General features: G+C 38.7%; 1 protein-coding gene across 3 annotated transcripts in view; it reads right to left on the bottom strand.

The window, feature by feature from the left end:
* Positions 1-33: 33 nt before the first annotated feature.
* TRAK1 (trafficking kinesin protein 1) overlaps positions 34-23,745 on the bottom strand; it is a 109,102-nt gene continuing 85,390 nt past the window's right edge. For 2 of the 3 annotated variants that reach the window (XM_085309967.1, XM_085309968.1), the window contains exons 13-17: positions 21,721-21,957; positions 20,462-20,778; positions 15,807-16,136; positions 6,829-6,931; positions 34-2,000 (exon numbers count right to left, since the gene is read on the bottom strand). In XM_085309967.1, coding sequence (XP_085166093.1) covers positions 1,202-2,000; positions 6,829-6,931; positions 15,807-16,136; positions 20,462-20,778; positions 21,721-21,957 — 1,786 coding nt within the window. In that variant the 3' untranslated portion in view covers positions 34-1,201. The remainder of the gene's footprint in view (positions 2,001-6,828; positions 6,932-15,806; positions 16,137-20,461; positions 20,779-21,720; positions 21,958-23,745) is intronic. The other variant, XM_085309969.1, reaches the window with a different exon arrangement.

The following is a 23,745-nucleotide window of genomic DNA, read 5'->3' on the forward strand; positions in this document are numbered from 1 at the left end:
AGGTTTGGTTTGGGGCCAGGGGGTTGTTTCCTTTAGGTCAAAATTTGGATGGAAAAGGTTTCTTTGAAGAAAAACAGTAATTAAAAAAACAAACAAACAAAAAAAAAAACGGAAAAGGGTAGAAGTATTCTCACCTTGTTTTACACGGCTACTTAACAAGCGGTCCTTGATGTGCATAAAACCTGTAGACCAATATGGTCACCAGATGCTTTTCCAGCTTGTACCATTCTGTTACTAAATATTTTTGCAGCGCTCTGCTGAGGTTTCAAGGACACCTTTTCCTAACACTGTTTTTGCTACATGTTCTTTCATGACGCTCTTATCTGTCCATGTGTGCTGCAACACTGGCTTCTAGGAAGTCAGCTGCCACGTTTACCTCATCAGTTGTGAAAACCGTTTTCTTTAGGGGCTCTGGCAAAATGCAYTTCAGTGGCAGCAACACATGGTAAAGCATTTTTCCCTCCACAATCCAGTGCAGCATTGAAAAAACAGAACAAGTCACACGGAATATAGACGTGCCAAACAAAACAGCAGCGGTAGAAATACGTCAGCGTTCCAGGTACTCAGCAGGCCTGCTGACTTCAACGTGGTATCGGTTCAAGTTTTTCATACTAGAGGGAGGAAGGGAATACGGAACAGAAAAAGAAATGTCTTCCATCCAGGCATGCCAACAACTCAGCTCAACTCATCTACAAAGGCAAAGTTAAAGCGACCAAATGCTAAACCGAGTGCTTTCTTCAGCATGTTCGAAAGCACAAATGCTCCCGTGCTTCTTGTGATGTAATCTGAGGTCTCACGTAACACATCTGATACCCTTTCCATGCACCTTCACCTGTCAAGTTAGGCTAGCTACAGAATTCACTTTTTCTAGTCAAGTTATTTTTTGTCATTTTTGTTTTTCAGTGCATCTTAAAAAAACCTTTTCAAAAGGTTAGCAAGTTAACAACCTTAATACAGCAATCACAATGTAGAGCCTTTTGCACTCAACTGAACAGTAAAATAATCCAATTAGTTACAATAGATCTGGTATATATTTACACATTTTGTACAAACTTTACACATTTCTCCCATTAGGCACAAAGTTGATTTGTCAAACTCAAGAGGCAATGAGGGGTTAGGGGCAGGGGGAAAGGGGAAAGAGGATCAGAGAAAGAATCTTGGTATTTTTATTTAAAAAGACTAGCTGTAAAAATAAAGTCCTTCATCGTAAGCTAGCTTGCTTCGGGAGCTTGGTTCCCATGAGGATTCCCGAAGTGAGAGATGTTGGGCCTTTCATCTGCATGCTGGAACCCACCATGGTGGGGAAGCTCCGGTTCCTTCGGATACCCGTGTTCAACTGGATGCCTCCAATGGCACTTGTCACAGCAGGGCAGCCCAATGGGAGACCATCTGGTGCCAGGCCTCCAGGAACAAGGGCCCTCACTGGTCCTTGTGCTCCACAGAGAAGAGGTCCCTGGTCATCAGTTAGAGGAGGAGCTGGCGTTTGCCCTGAACTCACGACTTTGGTGATGCCAAACCTCTTGACTTTGTCCACGAGATTAAGGTTGGAAACTGACACATCAGTCTGACTCTCACTGTTCCTGATGTTCTTTTTATTCCTCACCTCCTTCAAGATTGAGCTCGCAGGCTTCGAAGCCAAGAAGTTGTCGTAAGGTGGGCTGGTGCACTTGAATTCAAAAGATGGAGGAGAAGATGACGGTGTCTGCATAGGTGAGTTTGGTGGAGTGGAAGGAATGATCGCCATTTTAGGGGAGTATGCGTTCAGGAGGGTGCTTTTGCTGCCTCTGTCCCAGCTCTGTGGATTGTACACTGCTGCCGAGATGCCTCTTTCCTTCAGMAGCCACACTAGCCCCAGAGACGTGCTCATCGTCGTTGTGGATTCCCGAAGGTTAGTAAAGGATTCAGCCAAACTCAGACGCCGAGGAGTACAGGGAGTAGCCACTGGGGTGCCCTTCAAATTGCTAATGCTGCCACAAGCTGGAGTAGGTGCTGCGTTAAGGCTGAAAGCAAAGGGGAGGAGTCAAATTAATCTCTCTACTAGGGTCCTAAAACTTACTGCACGATTTTTAACCCCGAGCATGGAATTTTATCCACTTTGAGAGCACACAGGAAACTGACTTTCCCCAGGTCCTCACAAACGTACAAATGCCAGTACACAAATATCAAATGCAACTCTTCACTTTGTATACTTTATCAGCCAGTCTCATGGGACTAATACATTCCCCCACATCCAACACCACATTTATACTGATAAACTATTAAATCAACAGGTTTGTGATCAACAGCTTGCTCCACTTTTTTTTTTCTTTTTTCTTTTTGGGTTCCCTCCCCCACCCCCCGATCTACAGGCTCTCCTAACTCCCAGTTGCTTCCATAAGACAAGGAAGCAGCAGGGGACTTGGACCAATATTATAAGCAAGACAGATTTGGTTTTAGTGTCAATTTTGAGCAGACAGAACTGCTAGTCATTCTAGTAATGCTGGAATTTAGTATTGTCAGCAACTGGCACTTCTGTAAGGTCAAACGGTCCTTCCCTTCCTATGTTTTGCTGAATTTGATAACATTTAATGGGAAGAGTATAGGTGATCAGACTTTTGAAGGAGATGAATGGTGGTAGGAACAATCATTAAAAGAAAAAACACAAACAAACTCTTGGCTATCAATCAGCTAACATATAACTAATAACTCAGCAGCAACCAAACACAACAGAAAGCCATTCTRCTGTTAACTCGCTGTAACATTAATTTCTATAGTTTGAAACAAGGCTAAACTTTCCACCAACTCCAGTTCTTTCCTCTCAGGATAAGCTATATACAGGCAGTGGGTGAGAAAATGTAAGTGGGGAAATAACCTAAAGATTTAGAACAACTGACAAACACTACATACATATGTTTATTGCTATTTTATTGAATTTTAAATACACTACTGCTGGTTATTAGGGTTTGGTATTTTTGAGGCATATCAAATAGCATTCATTCTGGAACATTATCCTCTCCCCATAAGCAAGCCATGCAGATGAACATGGATGTAACTCAGCATCCATCTCTAAAGAATTATTAGCACAAGAGAGGCATTCCAGTTCCTCTATGCCCCAGTAAGAGAGCTCCTAGATACTAAGGTTTTAAGTGTTTCTAGTACTACAGGGCCACTCTTAAAAAATAAAAATAAAAGAGTTTACTGTTAGTTAGAGATCGGGTTAGCCACAGCATGTTTACCTGTGAATAATCCCTACTAGGAATTCATGGCAGTCTAAGGAACATCASTCATCATGGTTTACTCCATTACTCCACAAATAAAGAATGAAAAACACTCCAAGTTCATGTCTACCTGGGAGAATTCCAAGGGCTCCCTGCAGCTTTTTTTTTTTTTTTTTTTTTTTTTTTAAAAAAAAGCTTTCCAAGTATTTCTAACTATGCAGAAATGTAGCTTTTTGGCCACACACACACACACACACAAAGTCAATTCCACAGTAATGTCATGTAGGTATGGATTCCTCTCTCTAATGGCATCTGAAGGATCATGAACTACATAACACTGATGCTAAAAGTTCACTGACCTAACAGCTCACAAATGCTTAAAGAAGTAAATCTTCCCCTTTATATTGCCAGGTTAGCAAGCAGAAAATACTTGAAGATTCACACAAGCACCAAAGTCAATGTAAAAGAGGGGGGAAAACTAAACAGCTAAGTGCAGGGATGGTGAAAAAAAGTGGGATCTCCCTCCTTTTCAGCAGAGCCAATCTGTTGGATGGGCTCTGCCACAACATACAACTGAAGCTGGTTCTCTGTATCAAGAAATGTATCAAAGAGCCACAATTGGACAACTTGGCTGTATTTCTAGGCATAGAGAAGCCCCAGGTCAATAAATGAATTGCATCTTTTTGCTGAGATAGGCAAAAGGGCCTAGGTTACATCTTGACTGGCAGTTAAGAGTCTTACTTCACCTCTTAAATTAATGAGCTCTGCCAAAACAATGCTGCTGTGAATGTAAATTTAGACACATCAGAATTTTTTGTTCCAAGCTCCACGTACTTGACAATCTTAGAAATTGGACGAATGGTAATTAGCAATCAAGCTGACACGAGTTTCAACAGGACTACAAACTCTAGTCCAGTGATCTCCTGAAAATCAACAGTATTTCATCATCTTTAAGACACACCTTACTAAAGGGAGTATTACCCTGATGTTATGACATCTTAAGTCACTTCTTCTCTCCATGACTAAATAGGATCTCACCAGCAGAACCTCTACAATCATTTGGTACGGTACCAGGCTCTACAGAATGCAAATGCAAATGCTAAAGGATTTTTATACCACAGCGGTGATTCAACAAGAGGAGTCCCATATGTTCCTACACATGAACGGTAGTGAAACGCATGTTTTAAAGAGCGCCCGAGAGTGCCATAATTTGAAAAGCTGCCTTGCTAAGCAGTCCTGAAATTTGTCGTCTTGTGGGTTTTGGCTGTCAGGGCATGTGGCAGACGCGTACTAAGATCTCACAACGCTTCCTTCAGTTTGCCCGGTCTGAGATCAGTGGGCAGCGGAGGTTTCCTTATAGCAGAGCCAAGGAGGCAACAGGCACCCAGGAGGAACGGAGGGCTTAGTTCACAATTCTTCTCGTAATACCACTGATGAAAGCCGCATCCTCACAGCTTTAAGAGCTTCACAGAGTTTATGGTGGCAGCACTAAAGAGCAATGACAGCCACTGTGGGTATCTCCCAGACTGGCTAAATACAGAAGTAGGGTTGAAAAGCATGTGAGAGTGAAAAAAAAAAGGAAGAGAACTGGGAACTTACTCTGACTTTCTATAGTGCAGGACCACATACGTTTTGGAAACTCAGACATGAGTGTTAGATACCAGGCTTTTAAAATTTCCCAGCCATCAGACAAAAACTGGCTTATAATTCCAGCAGCTGCATTTCTTCAGCTCCAGGTTTCAGTCACACGAATACTTAGATCACTATTTCTACTAATTTGTCAGCACAGGTATATATTGAGGTGTAGTTAAAAAAAAAAAATCTCTGCAAGAAAGCAGTTGTTACGCTGGTGTCACTTTGCTTGCTTCCTTGCTTTGGCATTGCTTTAAGTGGGAAATATTTTCCCTATTGGACTGACCAACATTGCAGGCAGCCTAGGCAACCACAGAAACAGATGCAAACTGGCCTCAACAACTGAGCCCAGTGACAGTGTCCGAGTTAGATCTAGAAAAAACAAACAAACGAGCACCTCACTTAGATGAAATTTAGTCAGGTTAGAGCATAACCTGGGTTAGAGGTTAGGTTAAAATGCAATCAGGCAGATAGATATCTCAGCTCTTTGGGTTAGCTGGTGCCACACACACACACTAGCATTCCTTCTACATGACCCTGCCAACACAGACACTGCTGGCAGCRTTGCTCACCCCCTGCCACGCTGGGTCATAATGTCTGCCCTATATCTCCTCTCAGCATAACGTGACATAATGCAGTTTCCTTGTCCTCCTCACATGACCTGTGAAGAATCATTTATAGTTTAAGGAGCTCCTTCTTACCATGTCTGCTGAAAACACGACAGTATTTATTTGGGTCTTTTTCCTCCTGAATAAAAGATAAACTTTGGGAAAATGAGGCACCTGAACATTTACTGAATGTAGCTGTCAGGTATGGTTTGTGAGGTTTGGTAACCAATATAATAGAATTTATTATAACCACAACTCACAGCAATTCTTCACCCAAAAAAAAAAAAAAAAAAAAAAAAAAAAAAGATTTGGCTGCATTTCCTAACTGTGTTGAACAGAAAGGAAGACAAAGGCAACAGAAGAGAAGAATCAGCTAGGCCTGATGAACTAGCTTCATTCAGAAAGAGAAACAGAAGTTGCATGTTGTCATCATCATCTATTTCCTTTCCATGTATTTATTAACTTGCAGGTGCTCATACTTAAATCCCTTGCTTCTCATGCTTTCCTTAGATAGTCAGTGCCCATCTGCTGTCTAAACAAGTCTAGATCCATCATCTCTGAACGGGCACTTGCACAGTGGTGCGCTCCCACTTAGGAGCCAAAAGGGACAGAGAAAGCAGTAAGGTATCGTGTCCTTTTAAACAGGAGAACACACTTAACTGATTTCGGATTTCCTAAGGAAGGAAAGTTCACTCTTTAGGCATGAAATTCATTCACCTTCTCTGATTCTCAAGTCTTCACCTTTCAGAAGGCTGTGCCTATACACACAAGAGCTACTTGCTCTTACGAAGCCAGTTCACTAGTTTCAGTCTAGCTACTATTAATTCACTTCAGACAGTTGCACCAAGGAACAGAGTAGCCAGTTCTGTGTTTTGGATTAAGTCACGTTCCCTCCATTCCTCATGCACTTCCTGGACACTGCTGAAGCATCTGTTACTAGGCTTCTTCACCAGCTCCTCCCTTTCTCTTCTGTACCAAAAATTTCAATTTCTCCTCCCCGGAAGGTGCTCTCATCTGTTTCTGTTTAGATGACACAGGAAACACATACTCTGGCCAATGTAACAATGACCGTTCTTACTGTGCCTATAATTTGTTTGGGTGTAAGAGTAGTCAGCTTCAGACACTGAAAGCCAGCTTAATTACATCAGATTCTGCAACTTTTTAATTACAGAATACAGAAGTTCAAGGTATTTTGGTTGCCTTTGGAAAACATTGTACATGCCTGTCAAATAAAATCAAGTTGGAGCAATTAGAAATTAAGAGGAATAATACAGGGGTCTGTTATAATCCACCAATGCGGCTAATGCTTTTCCTTATACCATTGCTTTGCATTTCCTACACAAGGGAACTCTGATGTAGCTGAACTCTTGGCCACGATGGGAAACCCTTACCTTGGAGTAACTCGTGTGAGCTCATYGGAAGGGTGCAGAATGCGGCAGGTGGTGAAGGTGAAGGTGGAGTTGGTTTGTGACATGCACTTCCCAGGATGAGGTACTAAATTAAAAAAAAAAAAAAGCAAATTCTTTGCATTTTGCACAGAAAAGGAAAAAAATAAACTTCTGTGGGTTTTGGCATGACAGATGCAAAAAGTGATGAGGTACCTCAGACAGGATCAATGCAAGAAAAGCAAAATACATAAGCATTAGAGGGTTCTAAGAGATACTTGTTCTCCAAATAAACAAATYTAGGACTCCAAGGCCAGTGCTAAAAAGCTATGCTGAAACTTCCCAACCACTAACATTGCCAGCAAGTGGAAAGTTACAACAAATGGGAAGTTACAACAAACATCTGCTAGTACCAGCTCAGGAGTACTAAGATTTTCTGAATGCTCATGCATTTCAGGTTTTAGATTGATTCATAAAAAGGTATCCCCATTACTTTTTCTTTTCAGTAATGGATCCAGCTTGCTAATGCTATCAGAACATACATTGAAGAGTTGGGTGTGAGGGATATGCACAGTGCTATTTCCTTAACTGCTTGGCTTTTAACATCCACAATAAGGAACAGGTAGTTGTTTGGATCCACTACTGTACATCTGTGACAATTCTTTTGTGCATGTATTTTTAAGATTGTTTAAGAACATACATCCTCAGCTGCAGTATACAGCAATTTTTTATTGTGAATAGTTTTCAAATATTTGTGAATAGTCCCGCAAACGCAGCTGTAAAGATGCTATTCTATTGCTAAAGCAGCAATACAGTTCAATTTAAAACAAAACCAAACCCAAAGCACTTAAGCCAATTTCTTTTCTCTTTGTTGTGATACTGCCACGCATATATTAATTTGCTGTACAATGCAGTTGTGGCCACTGCAAAATAATTAGGAAATTTAAGAGCCATGCATCTGAAAGGCTGATTGAAAATCACTCATAGTTAAATATTATATCAAAGATACCATGATTGCATAGGTTATCTTACTTAATAACCAAAATTAGCTGTGATCAAAAGACATGCACAATAAAACCTGTGTGCAATTCCTTCCCCCCTCAGTCCTGCCCAACCCTCTGAGCCATTCCCTGAGTAAGCCACATTTTAATACCACAGTACACAACCATTAACACATTGCAAAGGACAGACAGACAGACCAGCTGGACCAAACACCATTCTGAACTTCCAGAGATGCTTAGCAGAAGCAAGGCAAGTCTTAATTGTGGCTGTGTTCCCTTTTTCATACAAAAAGTATCACAGCTCAAAAAATTGTGTGCAGTTAGGTAGTCCCTTAAGGACACAGCAGATCAGCAGTGCGTGAAGGGTAGAGCATGGGGAGTGTGAACAGTGGAAGCAGAAGTGGCTAAGCAAACAATGTGTGACTTGAGTTAACTTGTCCATCTAGTCAATACTAGGGATGTACTGTTATACATTTAAAAAAGATATTAAAAACAAAAACAAAAACCACCCACACTGGAGTGTCATGTTAACACACTCAAATGTCAGCACAGCATAACATAACAATAAGCTCTACTTCACCTCCAGAGACGGTAATTATGATGCTTCAGGTATCCAGTTGCTTTAGAGATTAGTGTGAACAATATAAAAGCTATTACAAGGGAGCACAGCCTAGCAATCATGATTCTCTCTATATTGTAGAGAGTTAAAATCAGGAGAAAAGGTCAGATAACTGAACATGAAAAAAAWTAGTTATTTAGAAAAAAAACAAAGGACTTAGACATAACTAAGTAGAAACACAGCAGTTCTCCCTGGATGATGAATAGAGAACAGAGTAAAGCAATGCTAGCTTAGGATTGCAAGCTCAACCCAAAAAAGCACATAGCTGTAATAAAGAAACTACATTTTCCAGTTTGTAATACCCATCGGACAGTCCCTCAGATTGGAAACAGGCACATTGAAGATACATAGCTGCATTAGCAAAAGCAAGACTCATTGCCATTAATGAGTCAGAGATAGGAGAAGGCTGCTAAAAGTAGAGAAGTCATTGATCCTAGTAATAGGAAACAAATTAGCGTGAACAAAAAAAATTTTCCAAAGAGGTATTCCACCCTCAAATACCACTAAAAAAAGTCCTGTACCAGCTTCATCCTCCTTCAGTCAACAATGGGGTGTATCACATTGCTGTTGCATTTTCCATCCTTTGGACACAATACAAAGACAGTGAGAACCTGTTGCTGTAAACGGACAAAGTTCATAAAAGGGAAACAAAATGATTCATTCCTAACCAAACAATTTCACATAAGAATGATCAAATCTTGAAATGGTATAAACTGCTGAAGAAGTAATATGCAAGTTTAGAACAACAGAGACTATCTTCACATGCACAGCAAACCATTGTTTTAAATATAACACTGAGTGTCGAAGAAAATCAGTGCAGAGGTTTTAAGAGGAAAATCCTTTTCASGATGCAAAGCTTATATTTCCAGTAAAGATCTGCAATACCAACAGCTGAATGATTTCATCTGCAAAATCCTTCTTCCATCTGTTTTACACAGATTTGACTATAGGAACATCTGCTTCATGTGCCAATGGGTGTAAACATACACTTTTTATTATAYCCTCTTTTTCAAACAAGTGGAAGATTAACAATGAAGCTTCATATCTGCATGAAAAACAATTTGTACATAATGTAATGTTTCACAAAGTGTACAGAAACATCACGCAATTTTATGCATCAGGAAACTACAAACTAAACTCTAGATGCATTTTCCCTCTAAACTAAAAATCAACCTAAACTTTTTCATTTCTTTTTTAAATGATCACTTTAAATAATCAGTTCTTAGCCATTTTGGAAAAAAAGCAAGCATAGTCAAGATAAGACTCTAAGTACAAACACTGCTGTAAAAACATGTTGTAAAGTACTGCAGAATAAGCAGGTACTGCTCGAGCAGCTGACTGCAGAGAGCTCCATCTTCTGGTCAAGCAGAGCCTTTCGCTAACCACAGCACAAAGCTGGTTTTACATTGCTCAGAGCTGTTCCAGGCCCAGCTCGAGCACTCTGAGCTTCCAAGGGGCCATTCTGCTCAGTGCAGGCAGCCTAGCGGATGCGTTTGGGGCACATCCTTCTGCTCAGGGAATCCTTGAAAAACCCACTGGAGCTGGGTTTTCAATCAGCTTGTATAGAGAAAGGTTCAAAGTGAGAGCAGATACACCAGTGGCCGGTCCCGTCCACAAAAAGGTGGCAGACGAACTGAATTTGAGGAAGATCTGTTAGAGGTAACTATACTAAAATGGCATTAATTTTTGTAACATTGGGTCCAGACTAATTCTCTGTTAGGTGAATAGTGAGGAGGCAGAGAGCTGAAAGTGGCCAGTAAATCTTTGCATTATATAAACACTCGTTTGTCAAATACAGAGTTATATCAATATAAACTTTTTTTAAAAAAAATAAAATCTTCAGAGTAAGACTTGATCAGGTGCAAGGGTCAGGTTTTATTCCCATTTTGAAGCAAGCCATTTGGCTCATCATTTCTTTTGAGCGTTTTAACAAAAAGGAAGTTCCCAGGTCCTTCACTAGAGAGAAAAGTGGAATTTGTGCACCCCTTTAACACGGGCTCATTAGATACAGGTGAAATGACAGTTGGGCAACAGTGCTCTTAGACAAATAATTAATTAATTTTAAATTAAAGAAGTTTGTTTTATTGCTCTATAGGAAAAATCTCTGCTTGCTTTGAAAGAAGGTATTTTCCTTCACTGCTATCATTTGGAATGCAGGCTACAGACTTCACTTTTGGCACTCCACGCCACCATGTTCATTCTCAGGTAAGGTGAAATTATGGAAAACTAGCTGGCAAAAACAAGTCATGAATCTACACAGGGCAGGACAAAATTACTGCTTCATGTACTTGCTAAATTCAGCAGAGTTCACCCCCTCCGGTTGACAGAAGGTGAAAACATTGATACCCAGCGCTACCTGCACTGAAAGCTCTTGGCTGACACGGCAGGGAGAATATGGGATATGCTGAAGCATGCACACAACTTTACATTTGTATACACCACCTAAATATACACTGCATATTATCTCAAATTCATCCTGAATTGTAATCAAAGAATGTCTGTAGTAAAATACTTCATGTGGATAAGACACATGCAAGCTGCAAAGCTGAGTTGATTTAACTGAAAGYAGATACAGTTAGAAAATACCTACTTAAGTACTCAGCACTAAGCATTCACACAGCCCTCTGGGCCAGGGCTCTACTTATGTCTTCCATCTCCTTTTCTTAGTAGTGAGTAGAGAAGAAAAGCAAATAAAGAGGTTAGCTACTAAAACAAAACAGAGATGTGTGATAAATACAACAACTAAAATGTGAGCACGGTGCTACCCCAAAGTGGTGTAGATGCCTCCTAAAGAAATGTTCTTCAGTAACAGTGCTAACCGAATGCTCAGAACCTCCAAGAAGCAGTACTTCCATGCCAGGAATATTACTTCTATGTTCCTTAAGCAAGCGACAATGACATTCTTTTCTGAAGATTTACATTTCTGGATTTTCTGTTTATTTTGCCTACTAGAACTGCATGAAATCAAAGACAAGTATTCTTTGCATAGGATTTTCTTAGCTTTCTTTTGGCTAAGACAGGCTCATCATATGCATACAATTATGAAATACAGATGTGAAAAAATATGATTTTATGCAGAATACGATACCTGCATCAAAAGTCTAACAGTTTAACAAGCACAGAGCTCAAATGCTGACAGTTTTCTCTTAAAGGAATAACCAGTGTGAAATATTCATACCATATTTTAAAAGATACATTATTTAAATATGCATCAACACCTTAGTTCTAAGACAATTTACAAAATGTATTACTTTTCTACACCATGACAACCTCCTAAAAGCACATATAGTAATCTTGCTAAAAAACAACTCAGACTTAAGGCATTCATTATGTTTTTCCATAATTCTGGACATCTGTTTGGAAAGACCTCCATGTCATTGTTAAGGTCCAAAAATTAAGTATGGACAGCTGATCCTGAAAATCCATGTAAACATCTTCTACTGAAAGCAAAACAATCAATCAACAGAATTAAAAAGCACAAGTGCTGAAGGATCAGTTTCCACACTCAGTTAAGCATATCCTAAACTTGAATTAAGCATAACTCTTTTAGCTTCAAAATGGTTTTGCGATTTGTATGTTTGCACAAAAAGTGCACCTGAAAGACAATGAATTTTTTAAAAAATAGTTTTATGTATTTATGTACAGTTTTATGATACACTAGAATTCATTTTAAAGAATAAAAATATATTTTGAGGTGACTAAAAAAAAATCTGTGTTGCAAGAGTTACTTGTCCTAGATGATATTAACATAGCTGTGTCCTATAACTTCTTTATTATTCCAATTACACTGAGAATCTCCATTCAAGTGGCATAAAAATTTCTGGGTGTTACTGGAATGACAATTCYGGAATTTACAATCCCAGCCAAACTAATGAGCCCACACACAATTTGATGGTTTACATAGCTCCAAAAGACCAATTGCAGGTCATAAGTTATGCTTGTATTAATTTCTTCCAAATATGTTCAGTGCCCTAATCAGGATATAATCTGAATATATGCTGGGGAAGTTACTTGACATATCAATGCATACTACTATTCTTAACTTTGGAACAGAAAAAAGTTAAGAATTATAGCTTTTTCTTACCTAGAAAACAGAACAATTCAACAGCATGATTTCTGACCATCACTCAGCAAGAAACAACTGATAATCTCTTCTGAATGTATTTATTTTGGCTGCAGGAGATCTTTGGCACTACTAGCAATGTTTACTTTCCTGGATCTAGACTTTAAAAAGACTTTTCTTAGGATTCATCTCAAATTTACAGAGAACAGTACCTGTATACACCCACAAAATGCAGTAAGAACAGCACCTCACAGTACTCTGCCCAAGAACATCTTCCTTGCAAGAAGGGTAAGAGAGAACTTTCAGAGCATCCAGATCAAGCGATGCAGACACCTACCCGAAAGCTTAGCAYGACGTACACCTGCTGAGAATGATGCATGAAGGCACTGTATTTCCAACAAATGTTGTTCTCACATATTGAATGTTTTGTTCCCACATTAGAAGAACTGTACTTACAKACTGCCAGACTCTATGGCCTGCCAAAAGCAACTGTAGGGAGGTACTGTCTGGCTTTTATGAACCCCTTCAACTAGAGTTTTCACAGTGGAGTTATCCTTCATTATAAACACTCCCACTAAACATTTTATTCAAGGTATTTTTCCCGTTTTTTTTTTTATTACTATTACTTTACTTGCACACTCCCTAGCAAGACCCTACTCTGTATAAAGCCTGGAAYTGCCACAAGATCATGTGAGCAATGAGGTCAGTCTTGTGCTTGCAACAGCGCTCTACGGAAATGCACGTCCGCATGCACAGTGGCACCTGCACAGAGGTGCAGCCCTCCCTGCATGGTGTTTCCTAGCAAGAATCCAAGGATAGGCAAAAATGCTGAGGAGGTGTTCTGGGAGGAGGAGGAGTTGCACAATATTTAAATACAAAATAACCTCAAAACCTAACCACACGCCTGTCTGATCTCAAATTCTTCTTCGGTGGAAAGACTGTGGATTCTAAGTACTATCGCATTAAGCGCCTACACTAAAAACATCCACAGTACCTCTTCTGTGCATACTACCTGATAGATTGCTTCAACAAAAAGCAGATATGGCAGTATCTTCACTTCATTTGAGCAAGGCAACAAATAATATTGTGGTGGCACATGGATGCTCTTAAATCCTATGCAACTGGATCATTTGGAGAAAGAGTAAAGATTGGGAAATTAAAGTTTTAGGTGGACTTATTTATTCTACACAGAAGTTACTCATTTTGACAAATTTCTGTATTCCTATAACGTACCAAARCTGTTCAACAAAAAAATACAAACTGAAATGAGATTACCAGCAGGACAGCTTTGTAGATTTTTAGCTACTTAATTTTTAAATAGAAAATATGCTTAGAAACCATGTCTGAGATAACTAGAGTTCTCCCAGGCAGTATCAGGAGGATCTAGGAAGTAACCTATTCTACAGTGACCTGTATCCAGATTATAACAGAAGAAGAAACGGAGGGAACTAAAAGTCTTTCCTGCCAATTTGTAATCACAGGGCTGGTCTAAATTTGTTTTTCTGTTCCAAACCAAGAATTCTCCCAAATTATTACCCATTATCTTTCTAATCTGTTCAGTAAAAAAAAAAGTATACACACATACACAAATATATGTGAGTATATATAGAGTCTCTGATAATAAAGTCTTACAACTTTTAACATGTTCTTGTGCTTACTGCCTTTATAATTAGAAAATTCTTTCTCCAAGATGCAGCCCCGATAGCCTTTTTTTGTGCAATTATTCCATCCTGAATACATGGAGAACTGCTTGTTCCCTTTCTCTCTGCATGCAACACATTTTAAAAATACGTATCTTCTCTTGAATCTTTTCTTCTTTGCCCCCCGTTCTCTCCCCCCACAAAAAGCCAGTTATTTCAGTCTTTGATCATAATCCATATTTTTTTAGATCTCCAGCTTTTCTTGCTATTGTTAATTGGACTCTTTGAATGGTAAACACCTGGACAATATCCAAAACTGCACAGAACTGTAGCTGAGGCCTTATTCATTTCCATATTAATAAAAAAAWWAWWAAAAAAAAWWAAAAAAAAGCTAGTATCATTGTTATTTCTGGACAATAGATTTCATAGGCTAAAGTAAATTTTTGCAGTKGAACAGGAAGTTGAAGGGTTTGGAAGAAATTTCATCTTACAGTAACTGACTGAAAGCAGTAGCTTTCTTTCAAAAGCTTAGAGCACTGAATTGCTATTTTTCAGTGAGCTGAGGATACTCTGTACTTCACAAAATGAGGAAATGCTATCATCTAGCCCTGAGACATCATCTAATTTTCTAAAGAGTGGTCAAATAAGTTATAATTTATTCCAGAAAAAGGAGGGAGAGGGAAGTGTCCTCATTTAAAGTAGCTACATATAAACATGAAATCTGAAGGAAAGAGTAGTTCTGGCAGCTTTTTGACTCTGGACTAAATACAGTTCTTCACCTATGGTAAATCCTACCAAATGTAGTGCTCTTATAAAAGTTAAGAAACAAACAGAAAAACTCAAAACACATCTACAGTCTGAGCACCTGCACCCTCATATCATAATGAGTGCAAAAATCAGTTCAGAGCATCTAACAGACCACGCAGTAGGTAGTCATTTGAAAATACTTACATCTTAACATGGCATAAATATAAAGGAGAGAATTTAAGAATAATGTGGTGGATGGGAGATGAGGGAAATGTCATTATTCTCCATGTAAAGACATCCTTTAAATTCTTTTTATCCACTGAGTTTATCTGAGAATTTAAAAACAGGTAACTATCTGAGGTAACTGAATTCAACCTGCAGAATTGTTTTGCTTGATTTTCAAGGCACTTCTATTTGTTTCAGTAAAGGCAGCTTAGATTCACCTTTTGTCATTATTTTGCCTCTGCTTTTTTACAAAGCACAGAAGCTAAAGCATGGCATCATCTCTCATGATGAGTCAGGAAAATATCTGTACTATAAACATACAAAATATATATAGTCTATACATAATATACACTGAAGAGTGAGCTGAATACCCATACAAGCCCCATGCATGCCAGCATAAGGCGTTATGAATGAATCACTTCCTTTTAGCAGCCTTCTCTTATCAAAATAGAGTAAGTTATTGACCACAAATGCTGTTACCAAAAAAAAGTCAAATTAAAAGATTATTAAAGAAAGGATTTTTGAGCTAATGTTAGAATGGTTATGCTCTAACTATTGCACGCATTAACGTGCAGACGCTACACACAAAGCAATACTATGGATGCTGTTCTGGAGAGATGTGAGAATGGCCCAGTAATCAAAATCCTGTAAAGATGTCAGTTTTACTGGACTTAACGAGTTTCCCTCACCAGACCCCTCATCATCGTCAGTCGCGGACTCCTGCATCTCCTCTGTGAAAGCCTGAGATTGGCTGCGGTTATTCTTGCTGTCTGAAACAGTCACTCGTGCTTGTGACCTCTCACCTGAGGTCTCTGTGTGCTGAACTGGCGTCGAGGTAGTTAGGCCCTTGTAAGAAATTTCACCTGTTTCATCTTCCTCATAGTCATTAAGGCAGTACACTTCATCCAGGTCGAGGTCCAGGGTCCTGAAGCCCTTAGTGACAACCCCAGGCCTCGGGTCCAGGATCCCACCCAGGTGAGGCTGAGCCAGCTGCTGCCAGTGGTGCAAAGTGGCAGAACCTTGAAAGGGAACAGAAAGAAAACCAAAATAAATCAGCAAGCAATCCCAGTTCCAAAAGGCAGAAAATCTACTTATGCAGAAATCCAAATCTCAGTTTCTAAAGGTTTGGCACTTCTATGAACTAGCTTAAACATTTCTATGAAGATAGGCTATAAGGCAAAACCGTTCCACTTACTCTTCAGCATTTCCAGACCAGTATGAAGTAAACTGGTCACATAAATACTAGATARGCTAAGTCTGGTAGTCAGATATGATCTCTTTGTGTACATGCACCTCCCCTTCTCTTCAATATTCTTATCCTCCTAAATTTAAGAGATTCAGCAGGAGTAGAAAGAATTTATATTTAACAGTCAAGCTGAGCATCACCACAGAAAGCTCTAAGAACACATACCACATAATCCTGCATTAAGCTCACATGAAGAAAGGTGCTAGAAACATGGTGGAATTTATCACTGGTGACTAACAGGAAAACAGCAATTACACAGGTTATACAGCAATTATCACATTCTAACATATGTTAAAAAGCCACATCAACTCCAGGTACATATAAGCAGATAATAGCTCTGATCTGTGTCTCCAGTCTAAACACTTGTATGGCTCCTATCTGAGCCCCTATGCTACAAGAAATCACTATTCTACAGCCATATGCTACTGTACCTGTAGCTTCATCCTTCGTAGAAAAATGTTTTGAGTGAGGAAAGAGGTGCATTTTAAAAGAGAACAACATTTCGATATTCAAAAATTCAATTTGAGACAACGAGTCAGAAAGAGTAATGTAGCAGGTTACACTGACGCATACACTGAGATGGGCCCCTAAAATCAGGGGAGGATTTAACTGACTCCTGAAGAAGTAYGATTAAATACTGCTCACAAAAGCCAAAATTTTCCCATGTGTGCAAACCAATCACTACTTTGTAACRTTTGGCTTAAAACTATTCATTCTAGGTCCTGCAATGCAAACAAAACATCCTYGTTTACATTTCTGCCAGCTCAAGTACGAGTAGCTTTTGCTGTCACGTTCTCCATTCCCAGCAGAATACAGACTCATTCAACAGGCCGACATATGTGTCTCAGCAGTACTAAAACACTCCAACCTTCATTTCTTTGCATGCTAATATGCAAATTGTAAAAGACCAGTTAAGTAGGAAAGGAATGGACCTTATGAAACACATTTATTTCACAACTGAAAAAATCCCATGGAMCGAAACCAATTGTCATTTCACAGTAAGAATTACAGGTAGCAAACAGGGAAAACTTTCTTTAGAATGACTGAGATGAGTAAGTAGCATTGAAAAATAAGCCTATCTCACTGCATAAGACTTACAATTTTTAACTCATCATGAAAAATAAATGAAAAGATTGTGCAATACAGAATACTCTGGATCTGCAGTGCAAGTTACTTCAGATGAATACCTGCATCTGTATGTGTATAAAAGAGCATTTATATATAAATATACATTTATATTTAACTTTGGGGAACTAAATAGGATCTAGACTGATCAGTAGACTTGAGGCTTGAGATGTAGAAGCCATTACAACTCCAAAAGAAATAACTCTAAGGRAAAGAAATATCTACCCCTTTAGCTCATATTCATTTCTGAATTGTTCAAAAGGTCGAGTTTTTGTACTTCAAYATTAAAAAAAGTGGAAAGGTGCCCAAATACTGCCAAGTCTTGAGCGCAGAATATGGCTTCACTGTATGACAGTACTCTCAAAAAGTTACAGAAAGACACCAAAAACTGAAGTTTMTTTCTGCATGCACTGTATACAAGTATAAAATCCTATTGCTGATTACCTTTATGCATAAGCTTATGAAGAGGTAATCTCTTCAAAGACTTAGAAGCTCTGCAGACTACAAGCATTAAGCTGACAACATTTAAAAYCTTTCCTGTGGAAATATATTCACCATGATAACTGTATTTTAAGCTTTAACATTTCTACTGGCATTATGTATTATCAGTATGTTTTGGAAACTGGAAATCAAAGCAGGCTCAGCTTCAGCACGAAAAGGAGAATATTTGATTTCTGTGCACCTCAGTTACCTTAAATCTTGATCTCAAAACGTCTCTAAGGGAGCCTTAACTTTTCCATACAGAAAACTAACCCAAGTGCAGAAAGCAATGTAATAGCTATCAATGCCCTTATGATTGGAGGAGGGGGAAAATCCAAATGAGGAGGGGAATACAGTATTTCCCCTATATTGAGTAACAGTCAATTGCAGAGTTTTGTAAACTATGTTATCAAAAATAGCTGACCTGAGGGAATGAACATGGAAGAGTGGTAGTGGACTGCCAGGTTGAAGTGAGCTAAATTAAGAGCCAAATGAGCAWCTGAATCAAGCAATCGATCTTTGTTCTTTTATTCCCAATACCTGCAAGATCACATGTGTAGCGCRGTGGTTGAGGGAAGCTTGGAGATATTGGTGCCATGATTGCAAAATGAGTAAAGAGATAATTAGTCCAAGGTTTAGTTTTGACATGGGACATGGGGAGCTCTATTTTGCAYGCATTACCCAAGAAGCTGCAGATCCACAGTAATAAAAAAAAGCTACATATCAAAAGCAAACGAGTCAAAATCAAGCAGTCATCTGATTTGACGAAAATAAATACTTTTTCTTTTAAAGGTGTAAGAGTATAGGATTCGTTTCTTAGTGCTACTGTCATCCCATTTCTTTTATTGAGAGATTTAAAAGATTGCTTTAAAGGATCAAAAGTCACTAATCTGAAAATTAACATAGAGCTTCCCTCATTTCTATAGCACAAGCTCCCTTAGGAAAATAATAAAAATCAAAAGGCACAACTACTGACAACTGACTGTACTTTGCCACAGTAGCATTAAATAACTCAGTTTATCCACAAAGTTGAAGAAAATTTTAAATCTAAYAGAAAATTGCTAGGGAAAGAAACTAAGCTGGAGAGAGGAATAGAATCATAAACACGTATTTAGTAAAAGATAACAAGCACCAAACTTATGAAACAGGCAGATATCCACATGTTACAAATGAGATTCAAAAATAAACATGAGAAGTATTTAAAAGGTTCGGTAATTTTAAAGAAAAAAAAGAACAACAAACAAAACTGAGGAAAACAGACAAAGATGAAGACTGAAAAAGTTTATTGGAAGAAAAAAGCAGATATAATGGGACAGTGACAGAAATCTATTACAGTGGTAGTAATCAGTAACTGAAATGGAGTTGGATCATCCCTTTTCTAATGTGATACAAGAATTTTTATGGCTGGTTGAAAGCAATCAAAAAACAAACTACTAAGAGCTATTAAAGAGAATAGACCTGTGCACTGTGGCTGYATTTTCACTTGAACAGGTAAATATAGCATGTCACTTTCTTCAGACCACAAAAAGGGTTAYTCTTGTTTCTGAAAATGTGTCAAGCTAAATGCTCCTTATAGATAAATTAACTAAAAAAAAAAAGGGAGGGGAAATGTTGCAATTAAAACACATAAAAACAGTGTAATCTAACACAAGTTTGGTTTTTTTAAAAAAACCTCCCACACTATGAAACCAAAGCTAAATCACCTAATTATCACACCTCTGAAGCATATGAACTATGGCAAAACASTTTAATTCTGTTCAGTCTTGAGTGAGTTTACTCAATTTAACTGTGAGGAACAGTCTGAAAAGACTAAAAAGAAATTCAGGTAGAATACTCTACTCTTATRTGCTCTGTTTACTTTGTTAGGCAGATGACAGAAAAGTAATTGCCACTGAAATAAAACTCTAGCCCTGACTACCTACCTGTATTATGATTCATTCTAAAAAAATACATGGATGAAATTTGGCTAAAATAACAAGGTATTTCACATATGAACCAAAGTCAGACTTGTGTCTGTCAACTCAAGACAGCCAATGGAAGCCATTTTTAATCATGGRCGTAGTCCTGTTAAGACCACCTGGAGTACCTGAAGTTAAGGTCTTTGCAGACACTTCTTCGCAGAACTGAGATTTGACGCATCTTTTAAGCACCTACTAATATTCTGATATTTAAATTTCAGATATCCAGCTACCTTTCTTCTTTAAGTATGAAATAGTAATGTGAAGATTTAGACCAGCTATGAAGCTGCATTACTGATGTATGCATGACCTGTAAAATTTATTTTACTCTATTAGCTGGATTTCTTTCCTAATCAGCTTTTAAGGCTTGTAGAAAAACATAGCAGTTAGAAGAGTTCAAACCAACAACGTGGATTACTGTCTCGAAAGTAAAAAGAATACGTATTGCAAAGATTTCCTGCTTTCTGGTGGTGGATGAGAGACCACAAAGAGTCACTAAGAAGAACAGATAAAGGCCGAGGCCCTTTGTTATCACCTTCTAGGGGTTTCACAATCTGAAGCTTCTCTGGCAGGTAGGATCGACTGCTGATAGACATTCCTGAATATCCAGTGAATTCTGAAAATCTGGAGTGAGTTCCCAGTGACATGATGCTCTCTGTAGGAGTAACGGAACCACTATGGAGTTCACCCTTTTCCGCTAGTTCCCGCAACTTCCTTTCCTGCTCTTCTTCAAAGAACTTTCTCTCCGAAAGGTAGTTCTCACGCCTAAGGGACAGCCTACGAAGGGCAGTCTCTAGGTCACTGGAACCAGGTGTCCCTGGAGTTCCAGGCTTCTTCATTCTATCTTCATTTCTAAAGCATAGCAGAGGAGGAAAACAAATGGAGGTAAGGAGGAGAAAACAYACTTTCAGAAGCTTAAAGCTTTCACATGACAGTTTTGAGACATACAGCAACACCTTTAAATTTCAATGTCTGCGAACAACACGCTGCTCTTCCAGCAGAGCTCGAAGGCAAACACTGATGCTTTCTTTTTTTCATACTGTTTCAGAACCTTAGCTCCTCGTGGAAACTCCTTGTTGGAAAAGTTGTCCTTTAATTAAGAGCTTCCTGCTACAAAAAGATGAGATGCTCCTAGATGTTACTGGACTCTCACTGTGATACAAACTCAGGCGAGCAGGCCAAGTCTTACATGGCCAATGCTGCAAGAATATCTCAGTGAGTCACAGAAGTATAGTACACTGGCAAATATTCATTGTTTGTTTTGGGATATTAGCATATGTAGTATATTGTGCAGCTTTATTTGGGGATGTAAGGGTGGGACAAATTATTGGAGCAGCAAAGTCCTRACTAGTTTCATTCAGAATTTTTTACATGAGGTTACCTACTTTTTTTTGTTGTTTTAGGATCAGAAGAGTTAGCTTTGCTGCAACTTAGATCATAATTTTTTGGCATTAATGCAAAATGGTGAAAAAAACGATTAGTTTTAAATGCTGACCTACATTTTCAAAAGCAAAGAGTARTTTCACATCATCTGGTGATGATGCATCTCAAAACACACGTGAATTGCAGAGATCAATATACAGAACTTTAAAAAATAAATCCAGCTTTTGTAAACTCAGTGCATAAATCAAATTACTTTTGAAAATGTAGGTCACTGGTTTAGCCTACACAACGTGAGACAAAGATGAAATACAAATGCTCTCTGCTTCACATGTCAAGGAGAAAAAAAAGCCAACACTGCCCTCCCCTGTCACACACACATGCACACATACACTCCCGTCCTGAAGTACTAACCCATTGTCAGCAGATTCTGTCTCTAGGATGATGCTATTGGTCTTGTTGTCTATCATAATGTTAGAGATGTCTCCCCCATAGAAGCTAGAACGTGGAGTGCTGATACAGCTAGATATTACCGAGTTCATAGCAGAGGACTGGTTAGAGCCTGGAATATTCATTGGYGATGGAGTCATGGATCTCTGCTTGACAACTTGGTTTACATTTCTCACCGTCTCGAAGACCCGTTTCTGATGACTGACAAGATACGTACAGTTAATAATCACATGCTGGAGCAACATCTTGCCTCAAGAACAGAGAAAGAGGTAATAACTTGTTAATGACCATTTCTATCACAGCCTCCCGCCCCAATCTTGTCCTTATAAGCATCTGCAAAGAAGTTTATGTATAGTCTGATATTTGCCACATAATCTGGCCATTACATTCAATCCATCAACATATCACTTTCTTCATTCTAAAATACACTTTAGACAGMTCTTTCAAGAATTGAGAATTTGAGAATGCGCACAATCCCCCTTAAATATGAATCCAAATTAAATGAGTGCATTTCAGTGGAATAGCGAAAAACCTCATAAAGCCATTRTGTGGAAATGAGTTTAAAATGTGTATCTCTTCTTTCAGTTCCTAACTTTGAATGAAGGTAATCCATTTTAAGAGAGAATTTGGATTAATTCTACTGAGTGTCCTTAAGGCAAGCAATTCTCGTATCTTTACTTTTTGTAACCAATTTCACACCCCCTAAACAGCATTAAAAAAACAACAACAACAAAAAAAAACCAACCAAACAAACAATCAAAAAAAAAACCCAGATATATCATGCAACCACAGCCTAGAGAGAGGCAGGCTGTCAAGGCTGGAAACCTAAATTCTGACCTACTTATAAAGTTCATTCTTTGTCACCATTGTCCKGATTTCAAAACTAACTTTGTTCATCTGCTTCAGGATTAAGATCAGATGATACTTCAACTGAAAATTTCTTCAAAAAAATAAACTTGCCCCATATCACACTACAAAACAATTGCTGCTTTGCTTTACTGTTCAACATTGGCTGAATACAAGAACAGCACACTCATTCCAACTTGAAGGYAACACTGCAAGAGTTTTTCAGTGACAGTATGCCTTATGCTATTTGATGTCTTTCAATTTTCTTTCTGTTCATGACTACTCATTAGTTGTGTCTTCTGTGTGCAGCCTCCAAATCTACAGCAGCTTGTCTCTAAGAAGCTGAATGTAAGAGCATCTATCARCAAGCAGTCCCACAGAACTTAGAGTCACCACCACCAAATATCTAAAACCCAAAACAACCATGAATTCAAAGGAGGTGTCCATCMTTGGTACATCCATACCAATGGAAAAGATATTTTAAAGTAGTCAAACTAGACTTATGTTAGACAACTCTGGAAAGACAAAAGGATCCTACAGAGCTTGAGCATGCTCACATCTTTCTGATCTTGCATCTTCCTGAGCAACATCTTACTCTGTTCAAGCCTCAGTTACAGTTCCTGTCTCCTGCTCAGCTAAGCTTTAAGTATCTGCTGAACTTTGCTGTAAYATGCTTAAAATGTTTCTTAAAGGCAGTTATTGCGTCCTTCCTAATTGTCCACTCTTTGTAAAGCACAGGCCAAAGCAGGGAGAAGTTCTAATAGGCCCCTAATTAGGATTACCTTGGTTCAAAATAATCAGCCCGTGCTTTGTAAARATAGGTGAGATAGACCTATCGCTGCACACATGCAACCTATGTCAGTACAGCTATTTCTGCTATATTGCAACTTTATTTAGCGTTTGGAGCTTCAAAAGCACTTAACTTGTTTCAAACCACTGTCTTSCTCAACTCAGGACAACCCTAACAGAAGCGATGCCTGCTGCAATTCACCTGGGTACTTAGTTTGGTCTCTGTTACACAGCTGCTCTGAAWCCCTGTTTTTATTGACATTCTCCACAGAATCTGGATTATACYAATGATTACCTAGTAATTTCTACTCTGAGACCCTAAAAGAGGGCCCAAGGAACAGAACTCAYCCCCTA

This window comes from Rhea americana, unplaced genomic scaffold (genome assembly GCF_003343005.1).
Source record: "Rhea americana isolate MKP2758 unplaced genomic scaffold, rheAme1 scaffold_309, whole genome shotgun sequence".
NCBI classification, from domain to species: Eukaryota; Metazoa; Chordata; class Aves; order Rheiformes; family Rheidae; genus Rhea; species Rhea americana.